The following is a 19,525-nucleotide window of genomic DNA, read 5'->3' on the forward strand; positions in this document are numbered from 1 at the left end:
GGTCCTTGCTACAACAGTCCTTTGTGTGTATGTATGTACTATAAGTATGTATATTTTTATTTATAAAGTGCTACTTATGCATGCATCACTGTACAGCAGACCCCAAACAGGGTTATTACAATAATAAATACAAACAAATACAAATTACAGTTACATTAAAAACTACGGGCTAAGTGGGGGTGGCCGGGATGGCAACCTAACAAAACCTGCATCTGAGATGCTCTGCTCAACAGTCATCCTAAAACCCACTCTTGTGCCACGGGATTGTCAGACTGAAATACAGATACTCAAGCATGAGAAAAGTTGCTGCATGAGTTATGGGGGAAAATGGCAACAGAGTGAGGTCAGAAGCTCTAGAGCCTATGATTAAGTATCAGATGGAAACGAAACGTGTCAGGCTCATAATAGTTCATAATAAAGTTTTTTCTTTTTAACTTTTGGAACGGCCTGTTTTTGGAATACCAGAGTGCCCTTCTCCCTTTTTTTCTTGTTTTGATGCTTAACAGTTTGTCCACTTCCTAGAGCTGAGGGTCTGGAGCACCTGGATCATCCTGTTAACCTTGGAAAGTTTTTTACAGGTTACGGGTGCCATTTTGCTAAATATATATGAGAGTTTTTGCAGAAGCTGTAGCTAAACTAGAACAGTTTGCACGCCATCAAAATCAAGATGGTGGCTGCATGACATGGAGCCCTTTGCACGACCCCCAACCAGACCAGCCTGATTTAGCTACTGCTTAAATGCTTAAATCTTTAGTTTCAACACCAGCGGACCTAATGTCTGCAATCCTCCAGTGCCAGTCCACCCTGACAGACACCAAAATTGAGGACCTGAAAATAGACCTCTCCTTGATAAAACAAGACATCCAAAATAGGCAGAGATGGTCAAATATCTGAGTGATTGGCCTTCCTGGTGCACAAGGAAATCTTGAGCCCAGAGATATTCTCTGCACAATTTGTTTTTGAACGGACCCCCCACGTTCCCACCAGGCAGACCCTCTGGGTGCCTTTCGGGTGCCGCCAAATCCTTTTTTAATCAAGCTGCTAAACTACAGAGATTGCAATGCAGCCTTAAGGAAGGTGCGGAACAAAGGTTTCCTGTACCACTCTGGCTCAGCAGCAGTGCAAAAATGAAGAAAGTCCTACACTAGTGTTAAAAAAAAAAAAACTATGGCTTTAACCTCTCCTACGCCTTGTTACTCCCAGTTAAACTAAGGGTTGTGGACAGGGATAAATTGTTCTTCTTTGAGAGCTCTGATGAAGCATTGGAATGGATAGAATGCAGATCTAGGGACATTTGCACCCATTGCACCAGGTGAGCATTGCACTACTGGCTGCAGCCAGGGCCAGGCTCATTGCTGACTCAAATACTTGCCCCCATAAGTGGAAATATTCTCAGATTGCTTGCAAACCAATTCAATGCACTATTCTCTTAAGGAGCACCATAGTTTATCAGGGGCCACAAAGCCAACACATAAATGCCAATACTTGGGCTACGTTTGCCATCTGATCACAATAAACTTTGCTTCCAACCCAGTTCTAGCTGTGCTAGTAAGGGACTGGTTGCTCCCCAGCCTGTGATATGACTGCTGTTTGCCCTTTTCAGGACGACAGGGCAATCTATACCCAAGGGCCAGGCCTACAAGGCTTGCATTCCACGCTGAACTTTCTGTAAGCAAAACACCTGTGGTGTCTGGACAAAACATGAGAGATACAAATCTTGCAGGCAGTCCAAGTCTGGCTGTAAATTCAACCCTGCAATATATGCACCCTTGTGCTAATTTAGGATGAGCACAGTAACTACATTGATGGCGCTGTAATACTACCACATGCTAAGTGGCATGGCAGTCCCAACAACCTCCACACACTTAGAAGAGATAAATGTATCTCCGTTTTTGGGGGGGGATACATGAGAGGTGTTTTACTGGAGCTAGATATAGTGTACACGTATGTAATCAAAGTAGCATGCAAGTGCTGTTATGTTTACCTGTGATTGGGCATTGCTGCTCTGGGGTCTAAAAACCCACTACTCAACACCACATGTACATAACAATAACCCCCCCCCCCCCCCCACTGAACTGCAAACTCTTAATGAAATATTACAAAAAGGAGTAACTCTGGGTTTATTCCCAGCTGTATAGTGAGGGGGCTTTAGCATGGTACCTGACCCCTCCATGAATAGACTTTGTCTCAATGCAAGCGACTCAGTTGCTTTCTACATCTGTCTGGGGTTTACCAATCACACAGATATGTGGAGGTGGAAACATCCAAACCTTGGGCAATACTCCTGCTACACCACAGCCACCTCAGATTTGGGACTTAACCATCATGACACACTGTGTTACCTTCAACTTCTGTACTATGCCAAAAGACCCTTCTCTACAATGAAAAACCATGCCTCCTCCATCTTTTCCATGCTGGAGGGACTTAGTTCATAACACCCTTCATAAAAAGTTGACTTACCTCGCAAGGGGATGCCACCAGTAGTTTGACACTGTATGGGGCCCCTGAATATCTTTCTGTGATTCACCATTGGCAGATTTTTCCTCTAAATGGGTGCAGAAATTTCCACAGACAATTTTTTTATGTATGTCGTTTTTCGTGTTTCACAGATTTTTCACCAATTAAGTGTTAAGTATCATAGAGACAAGAGGTTAGAGATCCCTGCCCGCAGAGCTTTCAGTCTAAGTTACCTTTAGTATTTTGATTGATGAGCTGTAAATGTGGGCAAAAATATATGAAAGCCTCAAAATATATTTGTACACTAAATTACAACATATTGTACATCAAAAACCATTTTGGAAAGTACAGGTATGGGACCTGTTTTCCAGAATGCTCGGGACCTGGGGTTTTCCGGATAAGGGGTCTTTCCGTTATTTTGATTTCCTACCTTAAGTCTGCTAAATAAATTATTTAAACATTAAATTAACCCAATAGGCTTGTTTTGCCCCCAATAAGGATTAATTATAACTTACTGAGATCAAGTACAAGGTACTGTTTTATTATTACAGAGAAAAAGGAAATCATTTTTAAAAATGTGAATTATCTATGGGAGATGACCTTTCCATAATTCGGAACTTTCTGGATAATAGGTTTCCAGATAAGGGGTCCAAAACCTGTATAATAATTTACAATGATATATTATAAATTGTACAATGGGTACCCACTTTCACCCACTTTTCAATACTATTTCTTGTTTCTGGTCAGGTTGATCTTAGCCATCCTAAATAGCAGCAATACACTTAGGGGCTGATTTACTAATCCACGAATCCGAATCCGAATGGGAAAAATTCGGATTGGAAAACGAACATTTTTCGTATTTTTTGCGACTTTTTCGTAGCCATTACGACTTTTTCGTAAATTTTTGCGACTTTTTCATAGCCATTACGAATTGCACGAATTGTTACGACTTTTTCGTAGCCGTTACGATTTGCTCGTATATTGTCGCGACTTTTTCGTATTGAGCGCTCCTAAACGGCGGGCAAACCTTTCAGACTTTGCATGATTTTGGAAGCCTCCCATAGGACTCAATGGCACTCTGCAGCTCCAACCTGGCCCAAGGAAAGTCACGATACTGAAGCTTGAATTAATCCGAAACTTTCGTACTCAGCGTGACGGCTACGAAAAAGTTGCGACAATTTGCACAAATAGTAATGGCTACGAAAAAGTTGCGACAATTTGCGAAAAAGTCGTAATGGCTACGAAAAAGTTGCGACAATTTATGGAAAAATCGCAAAATACCGATCATTACGAAAAAAATGCATTCGGACGCTTTTCGGACGTTTGTGGATTAGTAAATGTGCCCCTTAGATGACAGGATCATTTACGTGAACAGCATGCTGCTTTATCTCTTCTTAGCTGACATCAAAACTTGTATTACTTGTTACACAGAAGGAATACTGGGTATGTATCCCTCCAGCTGCAACTGTCAAACCCTTGCACATATACTCCTAGGCTAATGGAACACCTTCCTGTTTCTCTGTTGGATTAATGTAACTGGAGGAAACATACCCAACACCCTCTAAAACCTCCTGTCACTAACATAAATGGAACAGCCTTAAATGTATGTAATATAAAAGAAAGGAAGAGAAATAGAGGAAATCAACCCTGCATCTCCCACCTTAGAAATTGTCTCATATTCAAGTATAGATAGGGGCCTTGTGCTGATCATTCCAAATATATATGAATTGTTGGGGAAGCCCTTTAGGGACAACGTGGAAAAGGAGATCACACTGCCTGTGTAATGGCCACAATAGCAAATGCCTTAAATTTACATCAGAGTATTTTAAGGCTGAAAACTGACAGGCTGTTTATGTAAATGTCAAGAGACTCAAGAAGCATGGGGCAGTATCAGGAACTCCTCTCCTCCAGATCAAATACACCAGCAGAAAAATGCTATATCCTCTGCCAGTTTTGCATTCTCTGACTCCCTTTGTACCATCCTTTTCTCATTTTCTTTCTCCCGAAAAAGCCTAGAACAGGTTTTGCAGCTTAATAAAGGTAGAAATGTGACCTGCTCACAAAGAAGAAATATGCCTTTACATACACAAGGGGGTGGGGGGTGCGATACTCCCTTTCTGCCTCACTTTCATCTACTTGCTTATTTCCTGTTACAAAACTTTCTTCCTTCCAAATATCCTATACCGCCCTTGTAATAATCAGCTGTAATTAATTTTAACCAGTCTGCCATAGGAAGATTTACAAGTAGTATGTTATTTTTCTGTGGTGCTTCAGTTAACAGCTATCTGATTGATAGGGTCCATTTACCCTAGCAACCAGACAGCAATTTGCCAATCAAAACAGAGGATACATAAGGGATAGCCTAAAAAAAATACATAAACAATAAAAAGAATAACAATAAAACTGAATCCTGTTGGTTGCTGGGTTCAGAGACCAGACAGTACAATTACTGAAATAGTGGTTAGCTTAGAAAATTTTGTACAAAAACAAAGTAAAGTACAAAGTGTGCACAAAGAATCATTTCTGTGCAAATTGCCAAGAAGAAATTAGAGGAAATATCGGTGTATAATTTAATATGGGCTACAATTCCCATTAACTCAGGATGGATATGGAATACAGATAGGGGCCTTATGTGAACTGGTTGTTGGTCCAAAGATCAAATAGGTACTTTTTTATTGCAAAGTCATAGTGACAGCTTTCTCTGACAACCAAGGTCCTTGAAACGGGGCCTGTCCCTAGGAAATGGGGACTAATGGGAACATTATTATATATGCTTTGTAAAGCACTGTGTATACGTTTTGACAATGGTTGCCCTCAAAAAGAGGCATATTCATTTAGAGACTTTCTTGATTAAACACAACAAGAGAGTCTCCATCTAGGCCAAGTTTATAAAAGAGTGTTCCAACAAGGCTTTTGGCAGACTACTCTGATCTTGTAAAGGAATACTTAGCCCCAGCTTTCCCAGTATCATATGATGAAGAAAGCCACTACCCAAAGTGAGTTGGCTCAGTGGGAGGAGGCTGAGCTGAAACTCTGCACCTTGCTACGCCAAAGCTTTAGGTGCTAAATTAGAGCAAACAATCACATTCCTGTGCCTTTCAAAGAGAGTCACTGATTTTCTTGTCCCAAATGTAGCTCCTAATTGTTAGACTGTGAGATTGTGAGATCTTTTGTAAAAAAAAAAAAAAAAAAAATGCTGTTAGCTTAGTATTACCACAGGTTTTCAAGCACAAATAAAACCTTTTTGTGTGCATGATAATGTTATCTATAAGTTAATTATCACTAGGCAATATCTGTTTCTTTGTTACTTGTTACCATTGTAAACACTGTGCCATAATGCTCAAAGCTGGGAGTCAGCGTTCTGCCAGTTTTAGGGCTCTGGCACACGGGGGAGATTAGTCACCCGCGACAAAACTCCCTGTTCGCAGGCGACTAATCTCCCCGAGTTGATGTTCGCCTGCGGGATGGCGGGTCATGGCAACTCGGGGAGATTAGTCGCCTGCGAACAGGGAGTTTTGTCGCGGGCGACTAATCTCCCCCGTGTGCCAGAGCCCTTAGTGTATGGCTACTGCCACACATGGGCAATTCTCAACCTACACATAAACACAGGCTGAGAATCTGCCCCTACGTTCGTAAAAGTTCTTTTATGTGACTGCACTGGGGCCATTGTGATGCCCGGGTGCAGGCATATGGAGTGGATTTTGGTGCGGAAGTGTATACTCAAGCATTTCCAAGCCAAAATCTGCTCTGTTCCTGAATCTGGGCTGATGTAATGATCCAGGTGCAGGCACAGAAAGAAGCTCCAAGGAGTGTAGGGCATGCTTCTGTGCATTTTCAGGCCAAAACTCACCCTACACAAATGTATCAATACACTCACACACATAAAGATATATATTTATATACACATACCTATACTAAACTAACTTTTGGGTTTTGCTATCACCATATACTTTTCTAACAAGTCATCCAAACCACTTGTACTAGCATTAATAGAATCTGCCATCGTAACTTCACCCAGCAGTGTATTCCAATATCTCACTGCCCTCACCTTGAAAACCATTTGCCCTGCTGAAACCTCAGTTCTATAGTATTGAGTATAATTTTTTCCCAATGGATAACATTGCAGCCTTTGCTGTGCTGGGGTCCTAGGTTGGATTCCAGCTAGGACACTATTTGAGAAAAGTTTCTATGTTTTCCCCTGCCTGTGTGGATTTCCTCCTACACTCATACAAGCAGGTCACTTGGATTCTGATAAAATTGCCCGTAGGGTGCGTGAATGAGACTTTAAAGTGTAAGCCCGGTGAGGCAGGGACTGATATGCATGATGTATGTGTAATAATACTGAACATCAGTTAGGGTATTAAAACTTAATACCGCAATACATGTATTTATGAATTAGTTGGGGGGTGTCCAATAGTAACTATGTATGTGTGTAGGATGCAGATGGTCATGCATCATGTGCAAATAATGATTCTAGGAAAGTATTGTGGTCATATGGGTTGAACGATTAGAGTAAATATCATCATACGTGCATAACGTTATACAAAGAACAATTACATCTTTATATAATAGGCCCATACATATAAAGGAATTTTCCCTGGAGCTTTTAGAACAATTTTGGTTCATCCCGGGATGAATTAATTATGCCCTTTGTCTCAACATGTCTCCCCTACACTGCTTTTGTCTATGTTTTGTGTTACTGCACACCATTCAATGAACTTGTAGCGATACTGTGTTTTCAAATATCATAAGCCATTATCCCTGAATGACTGGGCTACACTTCCCTACACTTTTTTCATGTCAGTCCAATCAGATCAGTGCAATCTGACATTTCACAATTGTGAGCCATAATGCACTTCTAGTAATACACCTCACCTGCCTGTACATTTTCCTGCATGTCCAGTTATAAACCTAAATTGTTTATTCTGTTGTCAGTTTGATGAAAGGATCTTATGCTGCCACACCCCTGACAGTTCTTCGTTTCTTTAAAAATGCTAGATTGTACTGTTCTTGCTGAGGATTCCCATTATACCACTATACTGAAACGTCTGTGTTTGTTTACCTAACTTCAGACTCTGTAATCTTTTATTGTTCATATCTGCCTTTGACCAAACACTCAAGAGTGCAAAAACCAACAAAAACACTGTAGCCTTTTTACTGTGTGTGCTATAATGTTTATGTGCAGCAGTGTACAGAATTTCCTACATTCATCTCCTATTGTGCTGCCTTTTTACAGCTTTGTCTATCTCCTTTACTTTTGTCTTACTTCTCTGTCTCTTGCTTTCTTGAATATCGTCTGCCCATTTCAGCATTTGTTTAGCCTCTCCTCCCTCCCTCCCTCTGTGGTGGGATGAACTATTGGTATGGAATGCCTTCCCCTCCCTATTGTGCATAGTGCAAGAGAGTGTAAGTGAGTCACACACAGAATTCACAGAGTTCAGCCTTCATACTAGCGCTCAAGTCTCCCCAGTCATTCACACACTTAGTTAATCTGAGTTTTGCTTGCAGAAAGAAATCTTTTTCTCGTCTCATGGCTATCCAACATAGTTCTATACTGTTGCCTTAACTGGAGGGACGTTTTCAGGAGTTCTGCACTTTTGGATTACATGGGAAATTAGTGGTGCTGGTGTTCTCTGTGCCAGGATGGAGTGCATGCCTGCAGTATTGATGTTAATGGCAATACTAACAGCTGCCTTTGGAGAAAACGGTGAGTGCTAATTTATCACCTGCCCCAATAAACTGTCAGTAGGGGGGCACCTGCTTCAGCTTTCCACTAATAAACAACAGGACACTTATTTTTCTTTTGTCATATACACAAGCACAAGAATACCTCTCCATCTACTAATTCCAATATATCAACACATCTTGTGCTTCTAGTACACAGGCATCCTTGCACTAACCTTCTCACTCCACAAATGCATAAGTATCCTGGAGCCTATCTCACCTCTTTCTAACTTAAAGGCCACCTCTTCTGTTACTTATTTAAAAATCTAAACTACTTGCTTGTCTTGTTTTTCTAGTGCACAGGCTTCCAAAAAGTATGCCCTACACTAATAACAGGAGGAAGGCTCTTAATATTCCTCCTTTAACACAAAGCTTCAAAATGATAACCTTAATACAGAGAGCTCAGGGCACATTCTCTATGTATAGCAACTCAAGGCACTCATCTCTCACCTCCTCCAAATACAGGCATCAGAGTACCTGCTTTTTTTCACCTGTACTCCTAGTACACAAACATCAGGGTACTGACCTCTTACCTCATGTAAAATTCAGATATCAGAATGCCTTTCTATAATTTTCCTTATTACACAGATGTCAAGGTACCCACTGTATCTGTCCCCTGTAACCTAATCCCATTACAGATATATCAGACACATTCCTCTCTGCATTCTCCCATTATTTGATATACATTAATGAAACCTGCTAGCACATCCTAAACTTCTCCCAATATTTTAGCAGCTGTAGAGTTCCCTATAATGTTTTAATAGCAGATAATGAGTGTCCAGGTTTTCAGTACTAGTCCTTGGCATACACCTGGCACAACAAACCATGTAATATACCCCCTTCTTCTTACCTCTGACCTTTTAACTCACTCCACACATCAGAATGCCATGTTTGCTATCTTCCTTTGTTTAATGAGACACTATATATTGATTACAGTTGTAATTGTTCTTCATGGCCATTTTGGAGTCTGATACTGTATCTGCTTAGATAAATAAGGCTGCAACCAGCTAAAATCAATTACAATGTGTCAAACAGTAGCACCACACAAGCAAATTCTTGCTGGAGGAGTGGGAAGTTTTCTGGGTGACTTCCACATTAATTCTTAACTAAAAGTAACAATTTGTTTGTTGTTTCTCATAAATGCTTCATAGGTGTTTTGTAAGCAAAGTCTTCTTTTTAATTGTGGAGCACAGGAGTAGTTTTACTGGAGGAGTCTCTAAAACTAATCATAATTGGAGGGCACTGTAGAATGTAGGAGAGGAGATAAATGTGCGTGGCTAGGGACAGTAATAAAGGTAAATCTAGTTCAGAACAGCGCTATGTGCTAAAAGAAGCGCAACATCAAAATTCCTAGGCACAAGCCAGCAATCTTCTAGAGTTCTAACTGTTTCTGATCTTTAGCTTTCAGCATCCTTTGCTAAATAGTCCTGGGATGCTGGAATTTATTGCTCATTGTGACACATGCTCCAATCTATAATGTATTCTGTTATAGTGGCCTACCCAGTGGGTGATACATTGAAAAGTTGAAATTGATTTATAAGTGTCTGTTTTAAGCCAAATGACAGTTGTGCAATGTAATTGTATAACCACTGGTTTATGTGTGGGAACCCCAAATGAACACCTTAACATTTGCTTTTTAGTATAATCAGATAAAAGACTCGAAAACAGAAAATAAAATCAATCAATTAAATACTGTAATTCTAGCAATCTGCATTTATGATGAAATGGTAAAACTGACTGATCTGTCCATGACCTAATTGGGAGTTTGTTGAAAATTTGGACAAGCTTGTGTGACTTATTTAAAGGAACAGTAACACCAAAAAATGAAAGTGTATAAATCTAACTAAAATATAATGTGCTGCTGCCCTGCACTGGTAAAAGTTGTGTGTTTACTTCAGAAAGTTTACTATAATTTATATAAATAAGCTGCTGTGTAGCCATGGGGGCAGCCATTCAAAGGAGAAAAGGCACAGGCACATAGCAGATAACAGATAAAACACTATTGTATTCTACAGAACTTATCTGTTACCTGCTATGTAACCTGTGCCTTTTCTCCTTTTTTCCAGCTTGAATGGCTGCCCCCATGGCTACACAGCAGCTTATTAAATAAATTATAGTAGTGTTACTGTAGCAAACACACCAGTCTTACCAGTGCAGGGCAACAGTGCATTATATTTGTATTACTTTAAAGCTCTTTTATTTTTTGGTGTTACTGTTCCTTTAATGGTTCATTAGCATTGTTTTGACCAAAGTGGGTCAGAAGCCCATAGGCCTCTATGCAAAATTTGGTGCATGTCCCACTCTCTTGATATTCCCCAAACACCTATGATTGGGCCCAAACAGATATGAAACTTGATTTTACTAATGTTCTGTGACAGTGAGGCAAAAGTAGTCGAATGTTGTGTTTTGGTTCAAGTGGCATTTTCTGAATTCAAATATCTGATTGGCTGTTATGGGTCACTGGGCTTGGAGAAAGTTTGTCAAGACTTGTGCAAAACATTGTCCATGTTTATTGTTATGTAAATGAGAGATGCATGGAATTTCAACAAAGGTTTTAGAAATTGAAGGATAATAATTTGACTTTAGATGACAATACATCAGATGAATATTGTGGCTTATTAAATGCTTTTTCTATAAAAAAAAAATAAGATTTATTTACACAAAAAAATCTATATATGACATGTATTGCTGTGAGATACAGTGTTTCTTGGGTGAGAGGTTAATAATAAATTCCCCTTGCTATTTCTGGATATAAGCAAGCTATGTTTTTGACTAGGGCAGTTCCTGTTTATTCCCAGTGGAGCAGGAATGTAGTCTAGAAAATGCTGGAAATATTGATTATCTGTTTGATAACAAAAGTTTGATTATCTTTGTTTTAGTATTATAGTTAAATTGGCTGGGTTAATATTTTACTGTTCTGCCTTGATTTTCAACATAAACTGCTGTAATAAATAAATAAAAAAAGTCCCCACATTTTCCTTCTATGTATATAAGTTGCCCACATCTCCCCCACCCAAACCACACCATTTGTACTGCATATATCCCCCCCCCTTGCAAGCACCATCACATTTTTTAAAGCAAATAACAGCTTTCACCCAGCAGTCATTTACCCTCTGACACATAGAAAACTTAAAATAAGGGGATGTAAAATTGAGGTTTCACTGTATAGGATTACTAAATATTTGACCAACATTATAGCCCCAATAGTTAGGTAACACAGAAAACCACTTATAGAACTTTGTCAACAAAGTTTGTGAGGTGAGGCTAGAGATGGACAAGACGATTGTGGTAACTGAGAAAATTATTAAAAATATAACACCACCAGCTGTAGAAAAACCTCAACCCACAACAAGTTTGTTTTTTGCTAGACATACATTATATGTTAACACCACTTATGCCAAGCATATGGATATCTTTTTTATGATTAAAAGATAGCTAAGCCATGGTTTCACTGGTGCCTTCCATTGTGGGGAACCTCTATAATCAAGGGAACAACACTGAGTCATTGGTTCAGATATGTAGATGATGAGAGGCCAGTCTTTACTGATCGCATACAATCAGTGGCTAGGAACATCAAGTTCACAAATGATGATGTGAAAGGCAACAAACTTGCTTTTGGACTGTGTATATGTAAAGTATAAAAGAAACCCACTCATAGTGATCACAATTTGCTGTTGCTGAGATTGCCATAACCCACTCAAAGACAAACTGGGGTTTATAAGAACTCTACACCACTTGGCTGTATTTATTAAAAAAAAAATGTATTGTCTTAGTGCAAGCAATACAAGTAACACAAAGGAGTGTTGAAAACTTGTGGATAGCTTGATAAAGGGTCGTATAAGGAGTGAACTGTTGCTGCTATACCCTGAGAATGTACAATAAAGGCATTTTATAAAAGATAAAAAGCGGTGCTGTTCCAAATCCTTTGTTAGTTTGATGTACCAATGAGAAGTGGCCATTGGTGAACCTGCACTGTTCTAAAATTTATATGACTTACTGTGCTGACTACTACTTGCAAAAAAGAAAACTTGTGGATACCAAGAAATAATATAAAGGACAAGAAAGATTACCAAACTGACTCATAAAAGGAAGGCAAATAGCAGAGAAAATAATAAAGCCACCCCATATGTTGATAGAACATCTAAATATATTAGAAGAATTTTCAAAAAGACATTGCATTCCTGTATTTTTCAAATAAAGCAACACCCTAAGACAGAAGCTGTAACATACACAAGACCCACCACCTAAGCACAAGCAAAGCAATGTGGTATATGCTGTCCTATGTACTGTATTAAAGAGTGCACAGATATATACATTGGGAAGACTAAACAACTGCCCAGTAAGTGAAAGTCCAACAAGACTATATAGTCTATCTACATCTAAAGGAAAAGGAACACTCTTTTGAACAAACAACGTTCATATTTTGAATCACAAAGTTAGATGGTTTAAAGGCCATTTATGCTAAACTGAAACAATCCTCCCCTAAACAGAGGAGAGGGCCCTGCAACAACACTTGGCTGCAGTGAACAATACCACTTTGCCTTTGCAAACAGATGTGAAATAAAGTTAATTTCTTTAAAAAAAAAAAGCATAAGTGCCCTGGTGATCAAATCGGTTGTCTAAATCACAGTATTTGCACAGTGTGAAAAATAACCAGCGGGCGAGAGTGCTGGTAATTACCATACAAATCGTCAATTCAATTGATGCCACCACAGTGACTGGATCTCTGTGAGTTTCACCTAACACCTATCTGAATAGGCTCAATAGAATTATTTTGATTGTATTTTGGAGGTTATCTTACCCTGAAGGGTTTAAAATGCCACAAATGAGTGGTGAAACATTTTCAAGATTGAAACCTGAGGGCTCTGCATTGTTGCTGGCAATTGTGTGCCATTAGTTCCTGCTTAACTTTCATGATCTTAAACCAGAGGTTTATCACCCAAATATTAAAATTACTACTATGTGCATAGTAAGCAGCTTAACTCATAGTCTAACGCATTCATTCTTGATATAGGGTACTGAATGATTGGAGCTCTGATTTTATATGGCTTTGTCTTAAAGCAAAAGTTGTGCGTATCCCCTTCCATCCCAGATAATTAGTATGTTCCTCCCAACATGCCCCAAATCTACCCTGGCAATATCTATTTACTCTCAGACATTTGAAAAAACCCCAACTCTTTGAGGGCCCATGAATTGGGGGTTTTCTGTTTAAATAGGCACAATGTTAGTGGATGTAAAAATACATGAAATGAAACATACAGAAACTTAACTGTTTTAAGAGACATTGTTTTGGGGAAGCAATTTTTCAAGTCACTTTCTGTTCTCCAATATGGAATGCAGAGTCTGGTATGTACCCATTGCTCTAAAATATCATAATATACATAAGGTTACTAATTCTAACTGGCAGATTTTCCAGCTTGGCCAGTTAAGTTGATACTTTTTGTGGTTTTATGTGGAAATGCATTCACTGGTACATATATCACCACATCTGCTTCTGTCTAGTCTGTCTAGTCTGGTAAGGTGCCAACATATTGGAGAAAAGCTAATGTAATTCCAATTTTGGTCTCATTGTATAGTGTTGAAAGCTTTACATCTGAAGAGGTGGAATTATTTGAAGGCTAATTTATAGATCCCATTCAATACATTTGTTTGGAATACTCTGAGTAGTATTTTGCACAATTTTACCTAGGACAGGTTGTATATCTAGTAAAATTAAATCTGGACTTGCTATGTCTTAATGGTAGATTGTCTGATTAGATGAGAGCAATAAGGGTAATGTCCCATGCAGAGATTAGTCGCTGCAATTTTTAAAAAGCGCTCGTTTTGTTTCTACATAGAGAAGATACTACTTCAAATCGCTTATCGATCCTAATCACTATCAGGCCCTTTTTTTTAGCGATTTTACAAAGAAAGCATTGTCATCCAAAACTACTGGAATGGCTGAAAGTAAAACCCACTGAGCAGGAAGTCAATGCGATTTCCCCATTGCACTGAATGTAATTTCTAATTGTGGGCAGGGAATATGATACCTGGATTTGTGGGAAATAGAATCGCTCCGTTGTTGAAATCTTTAGTAATCACTTGTTAAGGTGGCCATACACGTTAAGATTCGCTCGCTTGGTGAGGTCGCCAAGCGAGCGGATCTTGTCCCGATATCCCCACCTACGGGTGGGCGATATCGGGTGAATTTAGGCTAATTCGGGCCAAATGATGGGGTTAGATGATTAAATTAGAACGCTGGTAATAGGTGCAGTCGGTTCGGGGACCGCATCAACAAGCCAATGCGGTCCCCGATCCAACTAAATTTTTTAACCTGCCCGATCAATATCTGCCCGATTTCAGGCCAGATGTAGGTCAGGCAAGCCCGTCGTTTGTGCCCCTATACGGGCCGATAAGCTGCTGAATCGGCCTAAGTGGTATACCACATGGTTCTGTACTGTATATTTGCTGAAGTTATTACATTTATTTATGAATGGCTTGCAAGTTGGTATTGAATGTAATGTATGTGTGGCTTACAAAGACTGTATGCAACAATGGAATTCATTTAATGAAATCTGTGGGCAAATTTGCAAGATTGGGATATAAGTGGCAGGCATCATAAAATACAAATTAGATATAAGTCTTTATATATAAATGAATGCTGCCTCTTTCCTTACGTGAATTCTTTATTGATAGGTATCTAGAATACAAGACAGATGATATAAAAAAGATATAAAAAGCAAACCAATGACTTTTCCCTACTATGTCCACCAAGATACTGTCTACTAATAGTAGGGCTATAAATCCACAGGAGGTGTGTCTAATTGTGGCCTTTATATAGCACTTACAATACCGTATGTCAGTGCTGTCCAACTTCTGTTGTACCGAGGGCCGGAATTTTTCCGACCTACGTGGTGGAGGGCCGATAATGGAAGCCAGTTTTGACCACTCCCCTTTTTGAAACCGCACCCACTTGAAACCACACCCATGTTATCACATACCCATATTATCACAGACCATACCCATATTAATTGTTGTAGTACAGCAAAAACCTGCCATACTCTGCCTGCCCTACCCTGCCTGTGTGTGCCATACTCTGCCTTCCCTACCCTGCCTGTGTGTGCCATACTCTGCCTTCCCTACCCTGCCTGTGTGCCATACTTTCACTGTGTGTGCCATTCTTGGCTGGTTTGTGCCATACTTGGCCTGTGTGTGCCATACTCTGCCTGCCCTACCCTGCCTGTGTGTGCCATACTCTGCCTTCCCTACCCTGCCTGCGTGTGCCATACTTTCACTGTGTTTGCCATTCTTGGCTGGTTTGTGCCATACTTGGCCTGTGTGTGCCATACTCTGCCTGTGCCATACTCTTTCTGTGTGTGCCATACTCTGCCTTCCCTACCCTGCCTGTGTGTGCCATACTCTGCTTGCCCTATGATGCCTGTGTGTATGGCACACACAGGCAGCCTACAGTGACACAATGCTGGCACTGCTCCTACAGTCTGCACAATAACTATATATTAAAAAACTTTTTAATTGAAGTACCACCTCAGTATATGTTCTTTTTGTAGTGTGCAGGGTTTATTGGTGGGTTTCTACTGCTCCTGAGGTGTGAACAGGGGAACAATGGGGGTGATTACAGCCTGAGCCTGAGGTGTGAACACTGCAGGGGGTGAACAATACAGAGATTAAAAAGTGTGAACAACACAGGGGATTACATATTTAAACAATACAGCCTGATTACAGCCTGAATCTGAGGTGAGAACCATGCAGGGGGGCAGTTAATCTCAGTACTGATACCATTTAAAGCTTACACAAGAGTAAGCCATCAAAGCAGCCAGGGAGGTGGGGGGCCACACAGAGGGGGGTCGCGGGCCGCATGCGGCCCGCGGGCCGCCAGTTGGACAGCACTGCCGTATGTAAACTACGCAGTACTACACAATAAGAACTAGAAAAAGAAAAGAAATATGACTTTATGTAGTAGGTTATCAGTTAAAAAGTTGGGCTTGCCAGGTAGTCATAGTTTACAATAAAATATGTAAAGTGTCCATGCCAACAAGCTCTAGAGAGACTTATTCCCCTGCTGATCTTACGAGATGACACATGGACATCCTTTGACACTGAAAAAAGATGAAGGTGACTACAGTTTTTTTACAAGGCAAAAAGAGAAGTGTTATTACAGGTAAAGGATCCGTTAGCCGGAAACCCGTTATCCAGAAAGTTCAGAATTACAGAAAGGCCATCTCCCATAGACTCTATTATAAGCAAATAATTCTAATTTTAAAAAATTATTTCCTTTTTCTTTGTAATGATAAAACAGTACCTTGTACTTGATCCCAACTAAGATATAATTAATCCTTATTGGAGGCAAAACAATCCTATTGGATTTATTCAATATTTAAATGATTTTTAGCAGATTTAAGTTATGGACATCCAAATTACGGAAAGATCCCTTAACCGGAAAACCCTAGGTCCCCAGCATTCTGGATAACAGGTTCCATACCTGTATAAGAAAGGGTTGAATGTATTTTACCAAACAATTATTGTATCAATTCATATTGCACAGTTTTGATTCCCAGGGACTATGCCGACTGTTGATTAACTGAAAGTAGTAATTGTTTGGCCAACCATTGTAAATTTTATGGGCAAGAGTCTTTTCTGTTTAACTGTGTATATTTAGCAGAATCCCTGTGCTCTTTTATGATGAGCTGTGTTTATAACAGTAGATCACACAATCCTTTATGAAAGACTTGGGTTTTCTGACCATCTTTTTCCATGTAGTAGATGTTCCTGTTTGTATCATGTATTACAAGATGATGTTATACAATAAAGTCCTTCTATGTCTAGGCTGGCGACCGTCCAAAAATTACCTTGGGCAGCCACATCTGGCCCCTAGTAGTGATGAGCGTATTTTTTCGCCAGGCATAGATTCGCAGCAAATTTCTGCATTTCACCATTGGCGAATTGTTTCGCTAAACTTCCGTGAAAATGCGCCGCAGGAAAAAATTTCTTCACGTCAAATTGAGCACAGTTACGTCAAAAAAGCGTGAGCGGACAAAAAAAACTGCGGGCGACAAAAAAAAAAAAAACGCACGACAAATGCATTTTGCAAATTTTTCACAGATTCGCTCATCACTAGCCCCTAGGCCTCCACATGGAGAGTCTTGGTTACACTATACCCATCTGAAGCAAGTAAACAGAATTAGGTAGTAGACTTGTTGAGACTAAAAATCATAGTACACTAAAGGGCAGATTTATCAGTTATCTGAACTGAATACATAAAAAATATGCATGTTCTATTGATTCCTATGGGATTTTAAGAAGTGTATTTATCAATGGGTGAAAGTTAGAACTCACTTTTCACTGATTTATCACTGATAAATACACTTCTAAAATCCCCATAGGAATGAATGGAATGTGGGTGAGTTTTTATGTATTGAGCTCTGAACTCAAATTTTGATAAACCTGCCCTCAAGTCTACTAAAAGATTATTTAAACATTAATTATACCCGATAGGATTGTTTTGCCTCCAATAAGGATAATTCTACCTTAGTTGGGATCAAGTACTAGGTACTGTTTTATTATTACAGAGAAAAAGGAAATCAATTTTAAAAAGTTGAATTATTTGATTAAAATGAAGTCTATATGGCCATCATGTAATAAGGAGCTTTCTGGATAACAGGTTTCCGGATAATGGATCCCATACCTGTAGTTATAAAGCCTGTATTTATAAAAAAAACTTTAAGCAATGAAGCCTGTCTGACAATACATTGTTCTTATGTCTATTCCTTTTTCTAGAGTGTTGGAATATAACAAGGCTGCACACAGTGCACCAAGAACTAAAATGTGAGACCAATTCGGCAGCATATCGGCCCGTGTATGGACACTAACGACAGGCCTGCCCGATCGACATCTGACCTGAAATCAGCCAGATCTTGATTGGGCAGGTTTGATTTTTCATCGGATTGGGGACCGTATTGGCTCGTTGATCCGGTCCCTGAACCGACGGGCGCCCATACCCACCGTTCTAATTCGACCGAATTAGCCTGCTATCACTCAACGGTAAATGGGAATATCAGGAGAAGATCTGCTGGCTTGGCATGTATGGTCTTACCGTGTATGGTCAGGAAGTCTTCTTACATTGGTCATTTTGGATATCATGAGTGTGTCAGGTCTGTGCACCAGAAATAAAGCCTTACAGCAGAGGACTGTGCATCAGCTTTAAATCCCAAGAAGAAATTTCTACAATTTCTGCAAATTCAGGGAATGTTCATTGCAGCCATAGCTTCACTAAACATTCCAAATGACCAGTAAAAGCACAGAGGTAGACAAAGCTATTGCATTTTTTCTATCCCTCCGTGTGGACCCTACTTTACCCCTCTTTTAGATTAAATTTCATGTAATGCGTAGACATCAAAATGTCAAAAGAACATATTTTCAAATGCCAGTTACTATGCAAAATACATTGATGGACTTTCATTGCAAAAAAATCCCAGACTTAGTTATGTAGAAATATGTATTATATCCAGAATATATACATTTTCCTTAAAAGTATATACTATGAGTGAAGGACTGCATTATATAAGAAATTATCCACCATCACAGAAAGTCACACTCATAGGTCAGATCAGAGATCCAACACCCATAGGTCAGTGTCCGCGAATTGCTTTTACACTGGACTTCTGAACTAATAATCCTTGCTTTTGGCTTGCAGGCTCCTATGAGACTAAATGGAGTCTGTTTGTCTTTGGCTCTATGTTCCTTTCCTGGCAGCAAGTGAAAGCCACTGACTCACCCCCCAGTCATCACTGTCTAATTGTCTATGAATAAAAGAATAAATATGTCCCTCTTTTAGCTGGAATGCTAGCAGAATGTGTCATTGCAAGTTATGATACTGATCACAGTGACTCTAAATATTATATGGCGATGCACAGTGCTAAAGTATCATAGATTAATGTACTGTACATAGACATAAGAGGAAAGAGGTCATTGACCTGTAAAACTGACATATTTGTAGAATTTCTTGTATTATAATAATACGAATATTTGACACATTTTTATTAATGTCTTATTTTCTGTTGTTAAAGGTTCAGATTTCCAGGACCCCACAATTTATTAGATTTAAGCAGGACAGAGTGGGTAGGGACTTACCACAAAGTGGACAGAATTACAGGTAGATCAGAGATGTGTCAGGGTGTAACTGGGCGTGGCCAGGGCATATTGAGGATATAATTTAAAATGTTACAAAACGTTGTCATTTTGGGAGGTATGAATTCCATGTAGTTATATAGCTTAAAGGGATACTGTCAGGATTTTTATGGTTTACTTTTTATTTCTAAATTACACTGTAGGGAACATTCACTCACTC

The 19,525-nt window shown here is 39.5% G+C and overlaps 1 protein-coding gene across 1 annotated transcript in view; it reads left to right on the plus strand.

Moving 5' to 3' along the window:
• The first annotated feature begins 7,886 nt into the window (after window positions 1-7,886).
• The window catches only part of axl (AXL receptor tyrosine kinase), a 52,001-nt gene continuing 40,362 nt past the window's right edge, over window positions 7,887-19,525 (plus strand). Inside the window, exon 1 of the mRNA NM_001097188.1 lies at window positions 7,887-8,164. Coding sequence (NP_001090657.1) covers window positions 8,101-8,164 — 64 coding nt within the window. The 5' untranslated portion in view covers window positions 7,887-8,100. The remainder of the gene's footprint in view (window positions 8,165-19,525) is intronic.

Source organism: Xenopus tropicalis, chromosome 8 (genome assembly GCF_000004195.4).
Source record: "Xenopus tropicalis strain Nigerian chromosome 8, UCB_Xtro_10.0, whole genome shotgun sequence".
Lineage (NCBI taxonomy): Eukaryota > Metazoa > Chordata > Amphibia > Anura > Pipidae > Xenopus > Xenopus tropicalis.